Genomic DNA, 22737 nt, shown 5'->3' on the forward strand with positions numbered 1-22737 from the left:
GGACCACGAACTTATAAATTAAGATGGACTGCTAATGCAGAATTAACAAATGATGGGGGCCGCCATGATGTGCACTCACATGGCGCGAAATTCAAATCAACTAATAAGCAAGCAGTAACCCAACATTAACCTCATGTTTTCTAAATAAATTACTGTGACACTTGTCATTTTCCAAGGCTGCAATCTTAGAGAAGGGCTGCAATAGTCTCAAAACTTGAGCACTGGGAAAATTCCGCTAGAAAATAACTAAAATGTGCACATCATGGCGGCGCCCATGCTAGGGCCATTTCTACCTCTATGCAACTGTTTGATCAGCAGTCCATCTTAATTTATAAGTTCGTGGCTAGGACTAAGGGATTCAATGTCTCGAACGTATTAAATACAAGGATTTATATGAAAGAAAGTGTTAAGGTTACAGATACCACACCAAAAAAGTTCTGGAAGTTAAATTTTGGTTTTTAATGTATATACTGATGTATGTAAATACTGGTCTACTAACAAATGCAATAGTATCGAAATATCAAAAACATAAAGTTTAAATTGTAGTGTTAGTCAGGCTATGCAATTGTAGAGATTTTTTTAAATTAAAAAAACTATTCATGATTGCATGTATAATTCAACCCATTATCTGAACAAACCAACAATACAGATACCTATCACAGTTCCATATTGTTATAGTATAGGTAGGTATTTTGGCGTCACACACACCTTTCATTCCCCTATTATACACCCCCAAAAATAATTTAATTAAATGCACTAAAAATACACTATGCATACTGAGAAAATATGTTATCACAAAAATGAGGAAATAAATGCTGTATTCATGGCAATGAAATCACACCGACTCCGACACCACCTTCGTGTGCCATCATTGGTGCTGCGTAGGTCCACTTATCCAAACATGGATCGTACACTTCGACCGATACTAAGTTCGAGATCCCATCGTAACCACCTACTGCCCACAATTTTCCCATATTTGCAGTAAGAGCCACACGGCTTCTCTGGGCATTCATAGATGCTACATATGTCCATCTACAATGAGCAATTATAAATATTAGTGTGGCGCATGTAAAACGAACAGACTTATTCGTGTTGGGATCAAACATCTCAACCGTATGTAAGAAGCAACTGCCATCATAACCACCACAGGCATACAACTTCCCTCCTAAAATAGCCACGCCCAGTCGACACCTGAAAATACCATTTATTCCCCCCACTTTTAACAATTAACCAACCTTTTCGTCTGCATGGGCACAGCTTCAACCCATACGTCAGCAGCAACATCATACCGTTCCACCGAATCAAAAATAGACAAGCCATCGTGACCACCCAGTGCATACACATAACCTAAATCAATGTTAAAGGCTGTGGTACACGGTTAATCTTACCTTGGCATGCAATAACCGCGCCGGCGCTACGCGATTTATTCATGGGCGCTAGGGAATTCCACAAATTCGTTTGTGGATTATACCTTTCGACCGAATTTAGAGATGTCACACCATCGTACCCACCACACACGTAAATTAAATCTCCCAACGAAGTTGCCCCCAATGCACTAACAAATGGAAGTATAACAACGATCGCACAAATAAATACATTACCTCCTTTTACACTGCATAGGCGACACCGTAGACCATTCCTCTCGAACGGCATCGTACACCTCAACACTAGCCAGTCGATCCTTTCCATTGTACCCGCCGAACGCGTACAGTTTGCCGCGTAGCACGGCGACGCCAAGTCGAGATCTCAGCATCGACATAGGCGGCGCCAGCTGCCATTCGCCGGCGTGCGGATCGTAAAACTCGACCGTGCTCAGCGAATCGCCTAAACAAAATTATTAAACGTGACAGTCAGATTTGGAACTACCGATACCGTGTCGATTTAGTCCGCCTACTACGTAAATGTAACCTTGAGCCTCGCAGGTGCGCGGTTTCGTGCGAAAGCTCTGCAGCAGATGACGCCGTTCCGGTATTAAATGGAAAACGCGGGCCTCATCTAGAAGATCCCTGCAAAATTAATTAATCCCAGCTGCATTTATTTAGAATTGGGACACACTCGTGCAGAAGACCCAACTCAGAGCTTCAATTGAATTTTTAACCTAATATTTTTGTGCAGGACAAGGCGCTCCTCCGGTGGCGGATAAGAGAACACGATCTATGCTACCTAAATGTGGACTAAATATATAAAAAAATGGTCCTCTCTATTCTGCAGTCAGAGTTTACAATACTCTACCCTCGACTATGTCAAAGTGCAACAAAACATTTTTAAATTTAAAAAGGATCTGAAACGTGTTCTTGTAGAGAGATATGCTTCTACTCTCTAAATGATTTTTTTAGTAATGTAAAGTAATGCATTTTTTGACGCATCCTATGCACTACAATCATGTGTCCATGGAAGTAAAGAGTATTACTCGGAGTATTATTATTATTATTATGGGATGCCTGCGAAATTTTAATTGAATGCGCTGTATGTACCTACCAGTCTAACACCAGAATAAAGCTCATCATGCCTGTCAAAATGTATCCGTTAGCACCAAAAGATGGTGTAGTGATATAAACCAACCCCTGAAATGGGCAATATAGTGCACACAAGAACTGAAAGCTTTAATGTCCTTCAGAACCCATACAAAGATAGAACGAATGGCGCTCATAAAGTGGCATTATATAATTTATTTTATAGTATATGTTAAATGGACATTTTAATAGGTAAATGAGTAGTCCCTATTTAACCGTAAACGTATATAAAGTGATCACTTTAACCGGAAGTAAAACAGATGATTGTGCATTCTAATGACATCCATCATTCTTATTTCAAATGGGACACGGAGCACGATATAAAATGCTGTTTAGAACATATGACAATATGCTGTTTTTATGGAAACTCATACTTACAAGTTAACAATCAAAAGTGTTGTCGAGTTATTTTAACATACCTACACTGATGTGAAGTACGGATTAGTTCTTCGGTCGCAACACGGTCCGTCAAATATAAAGGAGAAAGTAAAGGTAATCGTATCTGCGCTAATAATACTGGAAGATCTGCAGCTCTACCTTCGGCGTGCTTTACCCACCTCATACAAGCTTCAAAAACTTGTTCCTCACTATCCGAGAACAATAAAAAAATCAATTTAAAGGAAAGCAATTGAATTGTGTAGGTACCACAAGTCAATAGCACTACATCAGATACCTTTCAACGCAGAGCTCGTTTCTTGTCAACAAACTTTGAACTTCGTTTAACGGTAAGTGTAAGTACTCCTCCGAAAGAGACACTTCTGGAAAACAATGCTCTATGTACTTTGTTGCCGATTCCACAAGCGACGTACAAGCTAAGGTGTCCGCAAACTGTCGAATGCCTAAAGCATTTTGAGGATGCAACCTGAAATCGCGTTCAGAATACAATCCGGCTTGGTCCACGGTTACTCACCTCTTCAAAAGGAAAGTGGCACACGCATCCCTGACTTTGTTAAGTTGTAAAAAAGAAGCGCCTATCATAATACTTTGAACATTATTCTTGTCCAAATGGACACGTCCCGAATACGCAAAATTGATTAGGGCCTCTAAAGAACTGCGTTACTTTAATTATCGCCGTCCCTCTAAATAATAAACCTTACTTCGCCTCAATTCCTTGCATTATGATCTCGTTCTGTCGACTTTCGATCATATCATTTGTGAACATCGCGTGGAAGTATGGAATTGTGGACGCCAAAACGATTTTATGTGCGCTAAATGCTTGGTCGTCAACCTGAAAGTACACGTTTCGGGTAAGTTAACAATCAACTCGAGCAACTACCTTCAAGACGACGTCGCACAATTTTCCCAGCCTTCGAATATCTTCCATGCAAGGAAAGGCATCAGAGAAAAGGTCGTTTTGTTGAAAAACCATGGAGTCGTTATTCATTTCGTAGATATTTCGAGAGCACTTCACCTCCGGCGGGGCCTCCAAGGTCCTTATCAATTTGCATTCCATTATTTTCGTTTTCGAATTTACGGTAACATAAAAATTTTATTATTTATTTATTTCTGTAGGCTAGATTGATTTTTAATACAATCGGGCCTGATCGTTTTTCTTCGCCGAAGTGTTCGGTTTTACCGGACCTCTGCCTGACGTACATAGATTAATCCCATTGGCGTGCGTAGCAATTCTCGAATTTGGTGTACCCAAAAACCATAGAATTTTTGAAATGCACTCGATGTCCCAATAATATACAGGGTATTCATTTCAAAACAAATCGCTAATTGTAATTTGTAATTTTGATAACAAGAAACAAAAATTGCAAAAACATGTCCATTTAGATAGCTATAGAGAGAATGAGTAGGTAATATAACAAATTAATAATCCCAGTGACACAAGACTATAAGATTATCTTAAAAAAATAAGCATAAAATCAATTACACTGCTGTCACATTAGTGGGTAAGGTGGGTTGCAGAACTATCAGGCATATCAATGCATTGACTTGTATATTTAAGAATTGAACATGGGAGATTTGTATGTTCAGAGTTAAAATGTACGCACTGGATAATCAGCCGAATCACGTTCCGGTAGTTGATTAGAACCTGCGGCGACAATACTATTAAATATTGATATTGAATACTAACAAAATATCGAAACTCTAGCCCTTAAAAGTCATAATTTAATACAATTAGGAATAACCTGGTTTAATAAGAACAACTTAAAATTAAATGAAGATAAAACTCACATAATTACCCTCTCCACAAACAATAAGGTTGCAACCGGCAGGTGTGTTAAAGTTTTAGGCATATATATTGATGAAAAACTCACTTGGAGCAATCACATTGATTTAGTTTTATCCCAAATCATTATTTATTTTAAGGAATTTAAAACGATCACTTTGTATAGCCACCCTAAGATCGTGCTATTTTCTTTAGTTCATTCACATTTACAATATGGTGTAATTTTGTGGGGTAACTCTTCCAAAGCGAGCAAGGCGTTTTTATTGCAAAAAAAATAATCCGTATAATCGTAAATGCTGACTATCGTGCTCACTGCCGACCTATTTTTAAAAAATTAAATATTATGCCTCTTCCATCTATTTTCATATATCACACCATATTGGAAATTCATAAAAACAAAAATAAATTTGAAACCAATGACTTCTCTCACAACTATTCTACACGAGGAGCAAAAAAAATAAAAACGCCCTATTATAAACTAAGTAGGTCTAAAAATAACAGTCTTAGGGTCGACTTATACAATATCGTTCCTGATTGTATCAAACCTTACAATTTTTATAAATTTAAAAGAGTCGTTAAGGCGCACTTATTAAGTCATTCTTTTTATAACGTTAGTGAATATTTACATACGCCTTGGAGATCTATTCAATAATTTTAATGATATTTATTTATTTCATTGTTTGTTTACTTGAACTTTTTGTGCCTGTGTAGTAGTATTTTCTTTAGTCATTTTTACCTTTACTTGTTTATATTTTATCTCTGTTTTGTCTCTTTTTAACTAAAATTTTAAATTGTTTATAATCTATATTCTGTTTTAGCCACATGGTCTGTCTAGCTTTTATTTATTTGAAATTTTAAACTGTTTTTATTATTCCTTTTATATATATATATGCATTGTACTAATTTAATATTTACCATATTTTCTGACGTGTCAAAACCTATTTTTGGTATACGGACAAATAAAGATTGAGATGAGATTGAGCATTGAGGAAGGATATTTTATTCTAGTTTGGGGACGCAACATTCGATGGTTTCGTGATAATTAGAAAGAGCGATAATTCGACGATTCCAAGATAAATGCTTGTTAGGGGAACATAACCTTTCAACTCCCGATGTCACAGTTTTTAAAAGTACGTTTCTGTTGGTTCTCATAGAGAAATTAAATCATAGTCTTTGAAACGGCGTGTGTCCATTCTAATGACATTTGTTTTGCAATTTGGGGTTTTAGATCCACAATTGGCTCCAATTTTAGACAGCGAAAATTGTCTATTGTTTTGTGTCGAATTCCGAAATCTAGGATAACGTATCGACTAACACCAATAAAAAAAATGTATTTCCTTAGATACGACCGGAAATCCGATTCGTTATAATATAAATCGACTGGGTTTCGCCACAATTTTAAATGAAATGTTTTTTTGTCCAGAGACCTCGAGCTACGTGCCGGAATGTTTGGTCGCGACGATTACGAATCTTCTCCTGTTCGCCTTTTTAATTATCAATCATCTGTCGAAGTACTGCAGGTGTAGGAAATATGTGATTGTTGGCGACAACGCCTTGAGGCATAAGTGCTACTATGTCTACGTCATCATCACCTTCGCCTTCCCCACGCTGGACGCGCTCCATTTCGTGTTGGAAGTGATCGGTACGAGGTGTGCGGAAATTTACGGCTTTACGGTAAGCGGTGAGCTCGTCTGCTGCGTTTTGATAAACGGTTTCAGATACTCTCCCTGCTGCTTTCCACCATCATTTTCCCGTACTCTCTGTGCGCATTAGAAACGGGGAAGCTCGCTCATAATGGTGGATGCTACCAGAACGTCGGGTGCCAAATTTGCGTTTTTTGGTGGGCCGTTTTTATTTTTCAAAACTTGTCCCTTGTGAATTTAAGGTAAGTGATTGGAATAGATACGGTAACCAGTAACTTAACAATATGCGAGCACAGATGCATTATGTATAAGACCAAAACGAATACTTTACCTTTTTGTGTATTTTATAATTACTGTAGCCTTATTATTAGATATTGCAAAAGTACATAGTATCGTATTGTCCACAAAAAAGTCGATATTAATGCAATGTGCGATAAAAACAAATATCACAAATTAATACGAAATTTTTGCCCAAATTATTTTTACGGACCAAAAATAGATAGGGTAGGTTAACTGACTATAGTTTTTATTTACTTCGCAAATTGATTTTAAGGACCTGAGTTTACTTCGCATACATTTTAGTTCCTTGTTAAACCAGTTTACAGGATTTTTGGTGTATTATTTGACGAAATTTGACTTTTAAAAGTTAAATACTGACCCCTGTCAGTTAGTCCGGACGACAAACGCGATATCTTTGAAGAATCGTGCACTTTTGTATAGAAGCATGAATTTTTGTATACGACTTACCTATACCCCAACAGTCATTTTAAACATTAGAGCCACTCTGGCTCTCTGCCAGAGGGGGGCGTAGGGTGCCCATTTCAAAACGCCCGTTTTAGCAGTGGTATCCATTCGGTAATACCTCTGCCAACTCGCAACCACTAGGGCTAGAACAAAATTAAAACACGGATTTTGTTGAGCACCATCTTAGCTAAAAAAAATGTTATATTGATATTTACCCTAAATGTATTGAGTGTGGCTTTTTTTTGAGGTCAAAGTTAACCTTGATTGTTTTTCCTACAAAAAGTCGAGAATTTAGGCTTTCTTCACTCAAAATACTGTTTTCATTAATCTCACGTGCTCGTGCGTCCTCGGGCTGCCTCATTCGCGTGCGTGCTCAAGTTTGGACGCGCCTTTATCAACGCATGTGGCAGTGCTCGCAGTGACTCTAGTGTAATCCGCAGTTTTTAAGCCAAAAGATACGGTGACAGACAAGTTATCCTCTTTAGTCAATTTGCTACTAGCGCCATGAGTGACGTTATTCGAAGCCTGTATGGCAACGTCTTTCTAATGGTCTGGGTCTCCTTAGAAACCAAGTCTTCTCTTGCCTTACTACACATTTTTAGGTCATGTTTAAGATCAGAAAGATCCTTGAGGAGATTCTTATTATCTATTTTTAATTGATATACCCTCGGATATACCAAGGCGACCATTCTCGAGTTTTCTTCATTTTCATTTTCCATTGAGGTACTTTCATTTAAATTACTTTCAATTTGGGTTTTAATGCAGAATTCTGTTTTAATTGCAATTTGCTGTTCAGCAATTTCCTTTTTTAGGCAAAAAATTGTATCTTTGGCTTCATCAAGTTCAGTAACCCGCGGTACAATAAAATTAGTGCAATTAACAACCTATTGCAACGTTTCACTTATAATAGCGAAAACTTTTACTTTTTGGACGTAAATCAAGTAGTATCAAAAATGGATTTTGTACGGATCGGCATTCATCTAAACAGGCGTGCTAAAATTAAGCTGTCAAGGGTCCTTGTGCAAAAAATTTCCTTGACAGGGGTGGATAAGGTGTGTCCCATAGTGCAACTCAGTGGCGAACAGGAGTATCCTAACAGGAGATTTTTGGATAAACAAGATTGCGGGAACATTCCTTGAAAAAGTTTTAGTTAGGGAAACAATTTAGTCGACCTTGTGCAATTTACACACTTGGATAGTCCATACAGATAATATAATTGTAGCAGCTCCGGAGGAGATTAATATTGCACTTAAACGTCACAATTTCTTAATTTTAACGGATAATAATAATAATAATAATAATAAAGTTTATTGTAAGCAAGATCTTACAAATGGACAAGGGTTCGCCTGGGTAGGCGATCTACCACCCTTCCAAATATAATCATAATTAAAAGGTGTAACATAAATCTCTTACCAAGCTAATAAAATTAACATTAATCATTGAGTTTATACCTACAGTATTGACAAAAATATATGAGTATAATAATATTTCTATAAACTAAGTATGAAAATAAATTACTTTAAAAAAAAACAAAAAATAAATAAATAAATAAATAAATAAAGTAACCCTAAGATTGTGGGAGTTTTACAATTTCCAAAAGGCATGTTTTGAATTGGTTTGGGTTACAGTTCAGTATATCAATTATTTGATTCAATAATGACACAGCGCTATAAGCAAAACTTCCCTGAAACTTGCTGGTTTTGTGCCGCGGAATTGTGAACGTGTTATAACGCAGCTGCAAGGTATGAGTTTCTGTCCTTTTTTTAAGTTCTTAATAGATAACATGGCTTCTGGGAGTTGATTAGTTTGTACAAAAATATAGCATAAGCATACTTCATTTTTTGTTCAACATTTAATAATTTATACTGATGTAAGTATGGTGTAATATGTTTTTTGAACGGTACTACTGCTACGAAACGAACACAAGAATTTTGCAATTTTTGTAGTTTGTTTTTACATTTCTGCGTCAATGTAGTATAATATACACAGCTACAGTATTCAATGTGTGGATACACTAGAGATTGAATTAAGTTAAGCTTAGTTCTTGCAGATAGTACAGATCTTAAATAATACATGGATTTCAGTTTCATTATAGCTAAGCTGTATGACTTATTTACATGTTTTTCAAAAGTCAGTGCATTATCAAACGTTACGCCTAAATTTTGTACATTATTTTCCCATTTAATAATACAATTATCGATATTTAAAGAATACTTTGTAGTGTCCAACTTGCTTCTATATGCTACATTACAGATACACATTGCTACTGACTTATCCGGGTTAATGCGTAAGCCATTTCTGCGACACCATTGATTAATGTTACACAGGTCTGTATTGATATGACTGACTGCTGCTTCTATATAACTAATATCAAATGACATATATAGCTGTAAGTCATCAGCATACATATGGTATTGACAGTACTGTATTTCATCTATCAGATCACTTACATATATGGAAAATAAAATTGGACCCAATACACTTCCCTGTGGGACACCATTAATTGTAAAGCAAGATCTAGATACATTGTTATTGACTGATACCAATTGTGACCTATATCTTATGTAACTATCGAACCATTCTAAGGTCTTTTCAGTGACTCCTAGAAACCTTAACTTTGCCAAAAGTAGTGTAAAATTCACTAGGTCAAAGGCTTTGCTTTGATCGAGTAATACTAAAATAGTAATTAATGAACAATCCATTGCTACATGAATATCATTTGCTACTGACAATAGTGCTGTTTGGGTACTATGGTATTTCCTATAACCTGACTGGTACTTTGGTAAAAGCTCCTTATCTTCTAAATATTCTTTTAATTGATTAGCTACATGTTTTTCAAGAACCTTGGATAATACAGGAAGAATGCTAAGAGGACGTAATTGCGAAAATTGAGACGGATTTGGAACTTTCGGAATAGGTACAATAATCGATGACTTCCACATCTGCGGAAATGTGTTTGACTGAAATGATGTGTTTACAATATGTAATAATGTTACTTCGATAGAGGGCATGAGAAGATTAAGCATTTTAATAGAGATTCCATCAACACCCATAGCTTTGGATTTTATTGACTTAAAAATGTTACGTAGCTCCTCCAGACTCATACCTCTTATTTGAAATTCTAAATTATCTTTACGTCGGTTTGAATTATAATAATCAATCAAGGTACTATCAACCCCTACGTTATAAGATATGTTAGTAAAGTTTGATTAATGTCATCGGTAGTGGTATTCTCTGGCAAAATAAATGGCTCAATATTAGATTTATGTTTAAGGACACCAAGATTCTTAAGGGTATGCCATAACTGTTTTGAATTATGTTTATTTTTATCAGTTACCATTCGTATATAAACATCTTTTTCCCTTCTCACTGCTTGATTTACATAATTTCTCAATTCAACATACCATTTTCTATCGCTACACTTTTAGTCACTAAATGCTTTTTATGTGCTTTTTGCTTTAACTTTATCATCTTCCTTATTGGATAAGTAACATATGGTAAAGATTTTTTACTACGAACAGGTATTATTGGAGCATGGCAATTAAATAAACAAAGTACATTTTCATTAAATCTATTAATCATACTGTCTAGTAAGTAAGTAAGTAAGTAAGTAATTTATTGTGTTAATACATTTAAAAAATGCTTACACTCGTCCGTCGAAATCGTATAACACATAAAACACATAAAATACATGAGACATATAGAACAATATTAAATAACATGAAAAATCATTTAGAAATAAAACAATTAAACCAAACAAACAAACAAAAAAAAATACAAAAAAAAATATGAACAACAAAAAAAAAACTTAAGGCGTTAAAGTCTTGAGGTCGTTATCTAAAAACTCTTGGATGTTATATATTGGATTTTCGCGTAAAAAAGTTTTAAGTTTCTTGGAAAAGAGTTGTTCATTTAGAGATTGGAAACAAGAAGGTAAACGGTTATACAACACAGGGCCCCAATAATTATGTGCCGCTTGCGACGTTTTTAATCGTAATCTATCATTATATATTTGATTTTTGTTCCGAGTATTGTAAGAATGAACATTTTTATGCGTTATATAATTTGATTTATTTCTATGAACGAACAAAACTCAGTCAAAAATTTATTGTGATGGAGCTGTTAGAATTTGCAACGATTTAAAGATATTGCGACAGTCCTCCCTGTAGCCAGCATTTACAATATTCCGCACACAGCGCCTTTGCATGGCAAACGTTCTTTTCATTGCTGTAGAATGACCCCAGGCAATGATGGCGCAACTAATGATAGAATGTGCAAAGCTATAATAAACGCACTTTAGAACCTTCACAGAAACTGAATTTGACAAATGTTTTAGCACATACGCAACAGATGCCAATTTTGCACAAACTTTATTTTCGTGCTGTCTCCAGGAAAGCCTGGCATCGATCTGCACCCCTAGAAAATTAATGGAGGCTATGTCTTTTCTACCAATATTTCTTAAGGAAAATTGAATTTTTTGTGTCTTACTATCGTTTATTACCAATCGATTGGCAGTAGTCCACATTTTTACCGCGGTTAGTGCATTATTAATTTGTTCCTCACTTTTAGTAGGATCAGTGGATGTAACTGTGATGGTTGTATCATCGGCATACAGCGTGAAGATACTATTCCGGTCTGACATGTAGATGTCATTTACATAAATTAAAAATAAAAGAGGTCCAATTATGGAACCTTGCGGAACCCCTAATGTGATATTTCGACAATTTGATTTTATGTTATTATATTGCACAAACTGTTTACGATTATTTAAATATGACCCTATTAACTGTGTGCTTTGACGAGAAAAATTATAAAGTTGTAGTTTTCCTAACAGTACATTATGAGGCACTAAATCAAACGCTTTCGTTTGGTCGATAAATATTGACGTGCAAAACCTACGTGCCTCTAAGCTATGCATTACGTCTCTGGTGTAATTAAGTATCGCCGTTGTTGTAGATAGACCTTTCCTGAAACCGTATTGATTACTAGAAAAAAAATTATTTTCTTCCATAAATTTAGCAATCCTATTTTTTAAAATTAAGGCCGTACGCGTCTCTACATTTGCTGGGTTTTAAAGATTTAAAAGAATCCCTAACTTCAATCTGTGACAACGGTGCACACACATTTAATGGAGATGAAGCCGTGCAGTGGGATGATAAATAAGCAGAGACAATTGTATTTATAAAGGTATTGAATTTGCATTGAACGTCGTTATCAGTATCTTTAACGAATTCAAAGCTACAATTATTTAATATATTATATAAAGCTATTTTACCAACCGTTGTAATCGGACGGCATTTAATTGGACCTTCATTTTTAATGGAGGAATTTTTTAGGGAAAGATTGACCTTCACACCGGAATGATCAGAAAGGAGCGTATCTATAAGTGCAGAGGAGTTCGCTTTGATATTAATGAAAATGTTATCCAAACAGTTACCAATTCTAGTTGGAGACGAAATTTTCGGATACAGATTGTATGAGGCCATTAAATCGCACAATTCCACAGCACACCTATCAATACCAATAAAATTAACGTTAAAGTCACCAGCAACATATATATGGGTACTTCATGCATATCCGGAGGGCATTGTCTAAGGTTTGAAGAAAAATTTTAAAGTCGCCTTTTGGGGATCTGTATACACACAATATCACAATTTCAAAGTGAGACAAGTACACACATGATATTTCACAGTGGATCTCAATAGATAGTGCAGTAATCTTGGAGATAGTCCTAAAATTATAATTTCGTTGTACATAAATTAACGTTCCTCCGTGAATGTGATTCACTCTAGAAAAACTATTCGCTAATATGTAATTGTCAATACGCGTATTATCAACCTCAAAGCTTTTCAGCCAATGCTCGCAGAGACAAATCACATCATAGTTATGATTTAATAGATGTACTTCAAATTGAGTTACTTTGTTCCGCAAACTTTGAATATTTAGCAAAAAGATATCTAAGTTAATAAAATCACGCTTTTGGGAAGAAGTATTCTTATTTCTAAGATGTGATTCCTCTGCAAATGGACCTATAAAAAATTATTCGTTCCAGGATAAATCAAATTGTCTACATTAATAAAAGATTTGCGTATTTCTATTGTTTCTAAACAGCAGTTATCAGTAAATTTAGTGATCAATCCTAGAATATGTTTTACCAGCTCTTTAAGAAGTTTCGTTTTCCCTGTTGGGGTCATATGTAAACCACTTCTATAAAAGTCTCGATCACACCCAGTTTGTGTCAATATACTTAAAATTACATTCCTTATCACTAATTAGTTTATTATACAGTTTTAGATTATTATGGAAAATTATATTATTTACACGACTACTAGTATAATTCCTCACGAAGGGTGTGGACATCACTACTAAATTCAATTTGTTTGTCAAACTACGCAAAGAACTAACTATTCTCATCACATCCAGTTTCGCTCCATTGAGGGCATTATTGGAACCACCGATCACGACAACAAAGTCAGACGAATTAAAGTTATGTGTCAGCCTCTTTACATCAGAGACCACGTCCTCCAATAACCCATTTGGTTTAAAAATATTTATTACCTCTATTGATGAATTATTTAATAATACTTTCAGCATTAGTCCCATATCACGAGCTTGGCTGTCACCAAGTATTAAAACTCTGTGTTTAACTATGACTGTTCCTTTAGTTGCGTAGGCGGTTGATGGGGATTCCCGTGACGATTTATTGCAATGTTTCTTCTCACCTTGGTTAACATACTTAATTGTGACATTGACATCCCTCTCTTTTCCCAAATTCTGCGGCAATACTTTAACCTTATCGTCGACCTTAACGATCTTGTCCAAGTAAGTTAGTGTATCCGGCACCTTCTTCATAAATTGGGTTGCTACAGATATTTCATCCATGATTGATTTATCATTACGCTCACTGTCTGAACTTTTTTTACCACTACAACCGTATTGCTTGCAGTTGGTGTAGGTGTATTAGATGCTGAACCTTCTACATTAGTGTCCCTATTTAACTTATGGTTTTTATGAGATGGAGTTCATTTCTTATTTTTTTTAACAATTTCTGATGTTTGAGTACACGAATTTCTCAATGTATTAACATTGATCGTTTGAGTAAAAGAATCCACACATGTGGCAATATTACATTTTTGAGCTCCAAAATCCTCAACTAACGTCTGCGTAGCCATATTCTCAACTACTAAGTCAGTACATGTAAATTTGTTGGAGACGGTAGCACACTTATTGCACGACTCTTTCAAATCAGATAGATCTTTTAATAAATTTTTATTTTGAATCTTCAAATCGTAAATGTAAGCAGTAAGTTTCGCGTTCTCCTCGTTTAAAACGCCTTCCATCGAGGCACTTTCATTTAGATTGTCTTTAATTTGAGTGCGTAGTTGGTCATTTTGTTTATGGAGAGAAGCTAATTCTAATCTTAATGTATATACGTCATTTTTTAGTACAACAATGCACCCATTAGCTTCCTGCAGTTTCTTCTCTAGCTCCGACTGATCGAGAATCGGAAGCTTACATTGAGATGTATTGGTGGAATACGACTGTTTATTACTAATAAATGATAATCTTTCATCCATAATGCAGGTTTAAATACGATAACGCGAAACAAGGTCAAAAACTATTTACTCTATAGACATGTACATTACCGTAAGAAACGCTGGTACCAATATCAGTGCTCCTGATCATTAAACCGCCATTTAGCACTGTATGAATGATATTGCCAGAGCCCCAAACACTTTAGCACTCATATACAAATAATTGTTTATATGAAGTTTGCTCATTTACTCGTAGAAACGAATTCCGTATTTATATCTACCCGCGCACGTAACCCATGTCTACTTCATTTTCATTTGCTACCGATGCCCAATCAATTAAATTAACGTCTTCGTTAAAGGAGTCTATATTTATACCGCCATAATTTCTATAATACCTTCTCCTATTGTTTTGTAAATGTAACAAAATTTTCAATTTCGCTGCTATCATCATGTGGTCTGTAATAGTACCTAAATCATTTGTATTAGCATCACTCACTTTGTCTTTTAATGAATCACTAACGCAGAGTATATCTATCAGAGTTGCACTATCTTCAGTAATCCTTGTGGGCTCATTTATTATTTGACACAAATTAAAGTTATCAAAAAGTTCACCTAATTTATCACGGTCCAACGATTCAACTAGAAGATTAATATTTAAATCCCCCATTAAAATTATGCAGTCTACCCTGAGGTAGATGTCCTCTATAACATCACTTAGTTCACTTAAACAGTTAGCAACATTTACTGACGGTGGTCTATAACATACACCCACTCCAACAGATAACTCTCCCAAAATAAGCTTAATCCAGAGTTGTTCAAGTCATAGTCAACAGTTTTGTATAACAGTGTAGTTCTGAAACCTTTTCGAATGTAAAAACCTAAACCTCCTCCTCGTGTTGGTCTATCGGCTCTTATAAATTCATAATTAGGTATTGCTATATTTTCATTCGGATGTTCGCTGTGTAACCACGTCTCAGTGATCGGATAACGAGTACCCGTATCGTTATTATTTTAGCACAAAGAACATGGCTTTATGAGAGGCAGATCGACTAATACAGCTTTATGTCAATATATTGCAGAAGCGGTTTCTGCAGTTGACAAGCGTCTTTTAACTGTGGGTTTATTTATTGACTTTTCGGCTGCTTTTGATACTGTTGACCACAAGAAATTAATTAGCAAAATGTTTCAATGCGGCATTCGAGGTACTACTCTCAATTTGTTTGAATCCTATCTTAGAGAGAGATAGCACGCAATTCGTTGAATTACCTCAGGGTCAGCGTGGTTTGTCTAAGCCCATTTTAACAGGAGTTCCTCAAGGCTCAATTCTCGGTCCGACGCTATTTATTCTTTACAGCAATGACCTGGTTTCGTATCTGAAAGAGGGCGATGATGGCGATTCTACATTTATTACATTTCTTTTTCTTTTTTTTCTTATTACATTAAATCATTGCGCGTTAACTATTATGTATTGTCCTGTAATTGGAAGGTCTGTTCTGTTGGGCAATAAATCTCTATTATTATTATTATTATTATTATCATATGCTGATGACACCAATATATTAATTAAATCACGTTGTATAATGTCTTTGAAATTGCAAATAAAGCTCACGCTAGATAAATTAAGCACATGGTGCAGCAACAATAATATCATACTTAACGCTGCCAAAACTACTGTGATTCCGTTTGGCTTAAAAAATTTAAATGAATTCACGTGCTGTAAGACAACCAAAATGCTTGGGCTTACTGTAAGTTCTGACTTGGGTTGGTTTGCTCACATTGACACTGTCTGCAAGTCACTTAGAAACTGTTGCTATTCTTTAAGCGTTCTTAAGAAGCTATGCAACAAATCAACGTTACTGACTTTGTACCATGCCAACTTTCACTCTCATATTCGGTACAATATATGTACTTGGGGTGGCAGTACTCACGTTCAGCGCATACTTGTTCTGCAAAAACGCGCTATTAGAATTATATGCTCTTTACCTTTCAATACGTCGTGCAGACCGATTTTCAAAGAATTAAGGATATTGACGGTAATAGACACCTACATTCTGGAGATATGTTGCTTAGGGTTTAGAAAGAAATCGTTTTTTTTAAATCCTGAACATGTTTACAACACTCGACAGAAGATGTACTTAAACCCTGGCAAACACAGATCATCATTGTTTCAAAAAAATTTAACGTTTCGAACGTGTCAAATTTTTAATGCACTACCGCCAAATATTAAGGCCATTAAAACCTACAAAAAATTTAGATTTGCATTAAAACAATTTCTAGTAGAAAAAGCGTACTATCACCTAAATGAATACTTAAACATTTGAAACCTTTTAAAATATTTATTTATGTTCGTCACAATTTTAGAATGTATCTTAATGTGTTTTTTAAATGTGTCGGTTTGTTTTAATATGTTATACATTTTGTAATTTTCGTATTTGTGCTAAGTATATTGTTTGTATGTATTAGGGACATGGTGTTGCCACCTACTATAAGGTAAAGCAACAACGAATAACTAAATGAAATGAAATGAAATAAAGTGGTCATAATACCACCATAGATAAATGGTTTATAAATTAAAGACAAAGTTAATTCGCACAGAAGGGTAGATGAGTATTCTTTCGATTGATTTGGGGCCTTACTTTAGTTAGTGACGAAATGTAGTGACTAGAACTTAAATGCGACAAAGTCATTACGCAACGGAATACGAATACGAAACCTAAAAACTCATAACTAAGGCGTTAGTGGCTAGAAGGTACCTTATAAAGTGGTGCTAAATTTATAAATTCCCATTTTACTTTTGAGTGTGATAGAAATACTAAACGCTGTCTTTGTTTCAGAACGTACGAGATAAGTGATGTGGTCATCTTCGTCGTACGCTACGTGTGCTGCCTGGCCATGATCACGTTGACCTTAACGGTGCCGCGTCTCAACAGGGCCGCGGATTCTCCTCCTCCCAGGGTGCGCATCAGCAAACAACAGGTATCAAAGTTTCTCGAAGGATCGAACTGAACTCGTTGCGCTTTAGAAATCGCCGTGGGTTTATGTCGCCAAGAAGTTTGGGAAGATTGCCCCGCATTTTTGGCCGAGAAGGAATCTGCGGCTGCAAACGCAGGCGGTACTGTGCGTCGTTTTGCTGGCGTTGGGGAGGCTGGTCAACATCTACGTGCCGATCTTCAATAAACGAGTCGGTTAGTGTGAGTCGGTCCGATGTCAACTGCTGACACTTTGGTTGCAGTCGACAGTTTGCAGGCGGGCCGTCCGGAATTTCGCGTGGATCTTATCGTGGTTTACGTGGTGTTGAAATCGCTTCAAGGTGGCGGAACGGACGGCATGGGAATTTTGAATAATATTCGATCGATGTGTTGGTTACGAGTCCAACAGTACACCACGCGAAATATCAGGGTGGGTCGAGTCGGTACGCTCTCCATCTTATACACTGTTTCAGATCGCACTACTCGCCCACTTACACGATCTATCCCTGCGTTGGCATTTCGGTCGGAAAACCGGCGAGGTGCTGAGATTAATGGATCGCGGCACGGAGAGCATCAACAATTTGATGAATTACTTGGTCTTCGTCATCCTCCCAACCATCGTCGATATAGTGATCGCCATCTTCTTCTTTGCGATCACGTTCAATATTCTGTTCGGATTGATAATACTGTTCACGATGCTCATTTATTTCGGTACGTTTTCGAAAGGGTGCCACCTGTACTTTGCGTTTTTTAGTTGCCACCGTCGCCATCACCGAGCTCCGCACCAAATACAAGAGACGAATGAATCTTGCTGACAATGCGACGCGAGCTCAAAGTGTCGACTCCTTGTTGAACTTTGAAACGGTGAAATACTACGGAAATGAGGATTACGAAGTGGAGGCTTTTCGGGAGACCATCACCAAATTTCAGGTGTGAAACTCCTCGGGTCAGTTTGCAGATTGAGTTCTCTATTCTTCAGGGGGAAGAGTGGAAGGTTAATGTTACACTGAACGGCTTAAAGACGTTGCAAAACGTCATCGTAAACGTCGGTCTGTTAGTGGGCAGTTTACTATGCGCGTACCTCGTCGCCGTTAAGTACCAGTTAACTGCAGGAGATTACGTTTTATTCTCGACTTACGTCCTCCAGCTCTGCGTGCCTCTAAATTCGTTTGGAAAATATTACATGTAAGGGCTGGTTTGGTGTACGATCTTGGTTACCCTCGCCTTTTGTAGAACGATACAGAATGCTATAGTCGACTTGGAGAACATGCTCGACCTCCTGCACGAGGAAGTCGAAATTGTCAACAAGAAAGGTGCGACCGAGCTTAACGTGGTGAGCGGAGACATCGAATTTAAGAACGTGTACTTTGGATACGATCCCCACCGTGAAGTGTTGAAGAATATTTCCTTTAGCGTTCGCCCCACTAAAACCACCGCGTTGGTGAGTAGCCCCAAATTCGCGCGCGATCGCAAAGACTTTTTCCAGGTTGGCCCGTCGGGCAGTGGAAAGAGCACCATCATCAGGCTACTGTTTCGTTTCTACGACGTTACGCGCGGCTCAATTTTGATCGACGGGCAAAACGTCAGTGACGTAACTACGAGATCTTTGCGTAGAGCCATAGGCGTCGTACCCCAAGACACCGTTCTCTTCAACAGCACGATAAAGTACAACATCCTGTACGGCAGGCGGGGCGCGACGGAACGCGAGATAATGGACGCGGCCCTTCAGGCGGATATCCATCGCATCATCCTCAAACTGCCAAAGGGGTACCAGACGAAAGTCGGCGAACGCGGTTTGAGGCTGAGCGGCGGCGAAAAGCAACGCGTCGCGATCGCCAGAACGCTGCTGAAGGCGCCGCAGATCGTCGTCCTGGACGAGGCGACGAGCGCCTTAGACACCCAGTCGGAGAGGAATATTCAGAACGCCTTAAAGCGGGTTTGCCACAACCGAACTACGGTGATTGTCGCGCATCGACTGTCCACAATCGTCCACGCCGATGAGATACTCGTGCTGAAAAATGGGGAGATTATCGAACGGGGAACGTAAGTTCGGTTAAACAAGACTACCAGTGATAGTGTTACGTTTTTTAGTCACGAGTCCCTAATGCAACAGGACGGTGTGTACAACATGATGTGGCAGCAACAGCTACAAACGGACGAGGTCGGGCCGGATGAAAAGGAAGACTAACCACTTCTTACTAACACGTTCCTACAGTTAAGGAAATAAAATTGAGCATATTGTTGAGTTGAATAATCTGGTCCCTACTTCAATTACAAACGTAGGAGAAGAGACAACTTTGTATCTTCTCTCGAGAATTACTTTCAAGAGTACAGAAAGCTCTCGAAAGAACCGTTTTCAGTTTTTCAAGCGCTTGCCATACTCTTGTAGATACTTTCCAGGGCAATCTAACTTTTGGATCCTATTTTTCAAGCTTTTTTAACATCTTTTTAGAAATCAAACTTTCTAGGTCCATCTAGAGCTTCTCCTGATTCGTCTATCTGCTGAAAATCTTTAGATTCTATCGACTACTCCGGTTCCTTCGACTTTTTCGGACCTAATGTAGCGTGTGGTAGAGGTGGAAAGGGAAAAAAGAGGGATAAACGCCTGTAGCAAACGGAAAAAGGGTAAATGAGATGGAAGCATAAAGGAGACACAAGGCAAAATGTGAAGGGGAATTAGCAACATGGTGAGGAGATGGAGGATTTGAAATGTAAATAAATTAACACCAGCAAGGTCTTCACTAAATAATTTCGATGTAGGGCACTGGCACAAATATCACGCTATGTCTTCTAAACTCGAAACTCAAAATAGCGGTTCCATGTAAAAATGCGATGTCATCCAGATTCTTTGTATTTATCAAAAGTGCAAAAGATGTAGGTCGAAATATTCTAGAACTAGAAAAAAAAAGAAGAAAGATGGACAGAAGACAAAGCCCTAAAAAATATACAGCGTTAAAGCAATGCTGCGCTATACATTTGTACATACAAATATATATCCGCAAAAGCGTATTCGATGGAGCATTACACCACCACACCAGAAAGAGAGAAAAACTCTTCTCAGGTAGACATAAGTCAAGTAAAGTAATGGCGTATTAAAATTGTAGAAGTAATCACCACGAGCGCAAAATATCTAATGGAAAAGTAACGCGCACGTGCAAAATTAAGGAAGGTCAATACACAGAAAGGTACATTCGGGTGACCTCCAGCGGAAAAGAAAAACTAAGGAAGGAAAACGTTAACAACAAAACCAACTACAACGAACTATTAAATGAATGTAAATTTAAAACTGAACCCGTCTTCTTTACTTTTTTTGCACTCTCTTCATGCCTCTTCACACACATTACGTACCCTGTATGATCCCTTAACCCTGCCTCACGTTTCCGATACGCTTACCCACCTATCCTAGTCCTCTGCACATCTTACTCCGCTTTCTTCAGGTTTCTTTCATGTATTCTTCACGCTTCGTTCTCCAATTATGCCTCATTTTGCACCTCCTCCTCATTCTTTTTCACCATCGCCTCTGGACTGACAACTTACTACAGTTTACTGTTAAAAAATAAAGGTTGCACATAATCCTTTTTGAGTTGGAACATCTCTTTCCCCCATTGCAGTTTCGGCTGCTCAGTAGTTTCCTAGGTACTGTTTTGTAGGACATTCACGAAAGAAAGCTCCGCTCCTCCTCCAAACAATTGTCTTCGAACGGTAAAAATCCCTTACCGTTCTCCATACTTAATATACTATAAAACCCTTCAGATTTTTGAGATTCTACGAACTTCCTCCATTTCTTTGGCTTTTTCGGATTTGCTATATGCGTGAATAAAGCGTGGTAGGGGATTGAACACATGAAGAGACGCATAGGAATTGATGGGAGACATATGATATAGTTGAGGGGAGGTGGCGGTGGATCGGGATGTGAAGGAGGCGCGAAGAGCCTGAGAGTTAGGGACAGGGAAAGCAGGGAGGGAAAGGGGAGAAGTAAAGAGCGAGGAAGCCTTGAGTGAAAGGTGTGAAGCTGGTGTCACGAAGACGAAGGTCCAAGAAGAAAAAGTGTTTTCCCGAGAAATGTAGTGTAGTCGATTTTTGGTAAAAAAAGGAAGATTATACACTGCCTTTTTTTGAGGCTGTAAAAAAAATTGTCTCAGATCGACCCGGAATAAAATTTTTCTTATCGAATGTGGCCTGTAGAAGCCACAATTTCAAACATTTCCGAGATTGGGCTACTAGTTCAAAAGTTACAGCCCTTTGAATATTCTTTCGAAATTTGTTTAGTCTATAACTTTTGATTGAGAAGTCTAATCGAAAAAGTACGAATTGTTTTGAATTCTACGCACCAAAATTAATAAGAAAAAGTGTTTTCCCGATAAATTTTGGTGTAGTCGATTTTTGGTAAAAAAGGAAGGTTATACACTGCCTTTTTTTGAGGCTGTAAAAAAAATTGTCTCAGATCGACCCGGAATAAAATTTTTCTTATCGAATGTGGCCTGTAGAAGCCACAATTTCAAACAGTTCCACGATTGGGCTACTAGTTCAAAAGTTACAGCCCTTTGAAAAGTACGAATTGTTTTGGATTCTACTAAACAGTAAGACCCTCTTAAGGACTTTAAAGTATTTAGAAGACTGAGTGCGTTTGATACTGTTCAAGCTTGTAAAAAAAAACTTTAAGAAGCTTTTAGAGAACCTTCTTAACCCTTAAGAACTCACAAAGGCTAATTACACGAGCAGCTTTTAAAGAGAAGAGATAATCTCAAGAATTCTAACTACTTTAGGAAGTTTTTTAAAGATTCATTGAGATTGTAAGTTGTTAATAACTGTTTGCGAGTTTTAAAAGTTCTGAAAGACTTTTAGATGTCTATGAAAGCTATTTAAAGCTCCCCAAGGAAGTTTCTTGAACACTTTAAAAGACTCTAAAAGTGAATTCAAAGTTCTCAACGCTCTTTGGATTTCCTTGAAGGCGTTTGGTGGCTTTACCCACAACCAACGACCATGCACACATTCTTGGATGACCGAATTTCGAATTTAATGCATTTCTTTTTAGTTTCTTGAGTGTTTTGTATACAATGTGCGGTTCGTACCCCCAAAATTCTCCTGAAGTGCTTATCAATTTCCTTTTAAGTTTCTCTTATTTGCCATTTCCCACCACAGCTTCCCCAAGTT

General features: G+C 37.3%; 2 protein-coding genes across 4 annotated transcripts; one reads left to right on the forward strand and one right to left on the reverse strand.

Annotated features, from left to right (window-relative positions):
* Nucleotides 1–596: 596 nt before the first annotated feature.
* On the reverse strand, nucleotides 597–4080 carry LOC116161917 (kelch-like protein 18). The gene is made up of 11 exons (XM_031475414.1): nucleotides 3790–4080; nucleotides 3611–3741; nucleotides 3424–3564; nucleotides 3187–3375; nucleotides 2933–3100; nucleotides 1873–2006; nucleotides 1602–1824; nucleotides 1389–1555; nucleotides 1236–1347; nucleotides 1084–1191; nucleotides 597–1032 (listed from the first exon to the last, which is right to left on the reverse strand). Exons 1-11 carry the CDS (start codon nucleotides 3964–3966, stop codon nucleotides 822–824), a joined length of 1761 nt encoding a protein of 586 aa, XP_031331274.1. The 5' UTR covers nucleotides 3967–4080; the 3' UTR covers nucleotides 597–821.
* Nucleotides 4081–6112: 2032 nt separating this feature from the next.
* Nucleotides 6113–19837, forward strand: LOC116162008 (ATP-binding cassette sub-family B member 6, mitochondrial-like). 3 transcript variants are annotated; one of them, XM_031475516.1, is made up of 11 exons: nucleotides 6113–6366; nucleotides 6411–6577; nucleotides 17449–17590; nucleotides 17637–17799; nucleotides 17847–18013; nucleotides 18057–18294; nucleotides 18338–18513; nucleotides 18563–18768; nucleotides 18817–19024; nucleotides 19070–19626; nucleotides 19675–19837. In XM_031475516.1, the coding sequence occupies exons 3-11, from the start codon at nucleotides 17507–17509 to the stop codon at nucleotides 19769–19771; spliced, it is 1896 nt and encodes a 631-aa protein (XP_031331376.1). In that variant the 5' UTR covers nucleotides 6113–6366; nucleotides 6411–6577; nucleotides 17449–17506; the 3' UTR covers nucleotides 19772–19837. The 3 variants fall into 3 exon arrangements, with proteins under 3 accessions (XP_031331376.1, XP_031331377.1, XP_031331378.1); XM_031475517.1 differs by lacking the exons at nucleotides 6113–6366; nucleotides 6411–6577 and adding an exon at nucleotides 17222–17363; XM_031475518.1 differs by lacking the exons at nucleotides 6113–6366; nucleotides 6411–6577; nucleotides 17449–17590 and having other exon boundaries at nucleotides 17657–17795.
* Nucleotides 19838–22737: the final 2900 nt, after the last annotated feature.

The sequence above is a fragment of the Photinus pyralis genome, unplaced genomic scaffold, assembly GCF_008802855.1.
Source record: "Photinus pyralis isolate 1611_PpyrPB1 unplaced genomic scaffold, Ppyr1.3 Ppyr1.4_LG10, whole genome shotgun sequence".
Taxonomy (NCBI): domain Eukaryota; kingdom Metazoa; phylum Arthropoda; class Insecta; order Coleoptera; family Lampyridae; genus Photinus; species Photinus pyralis.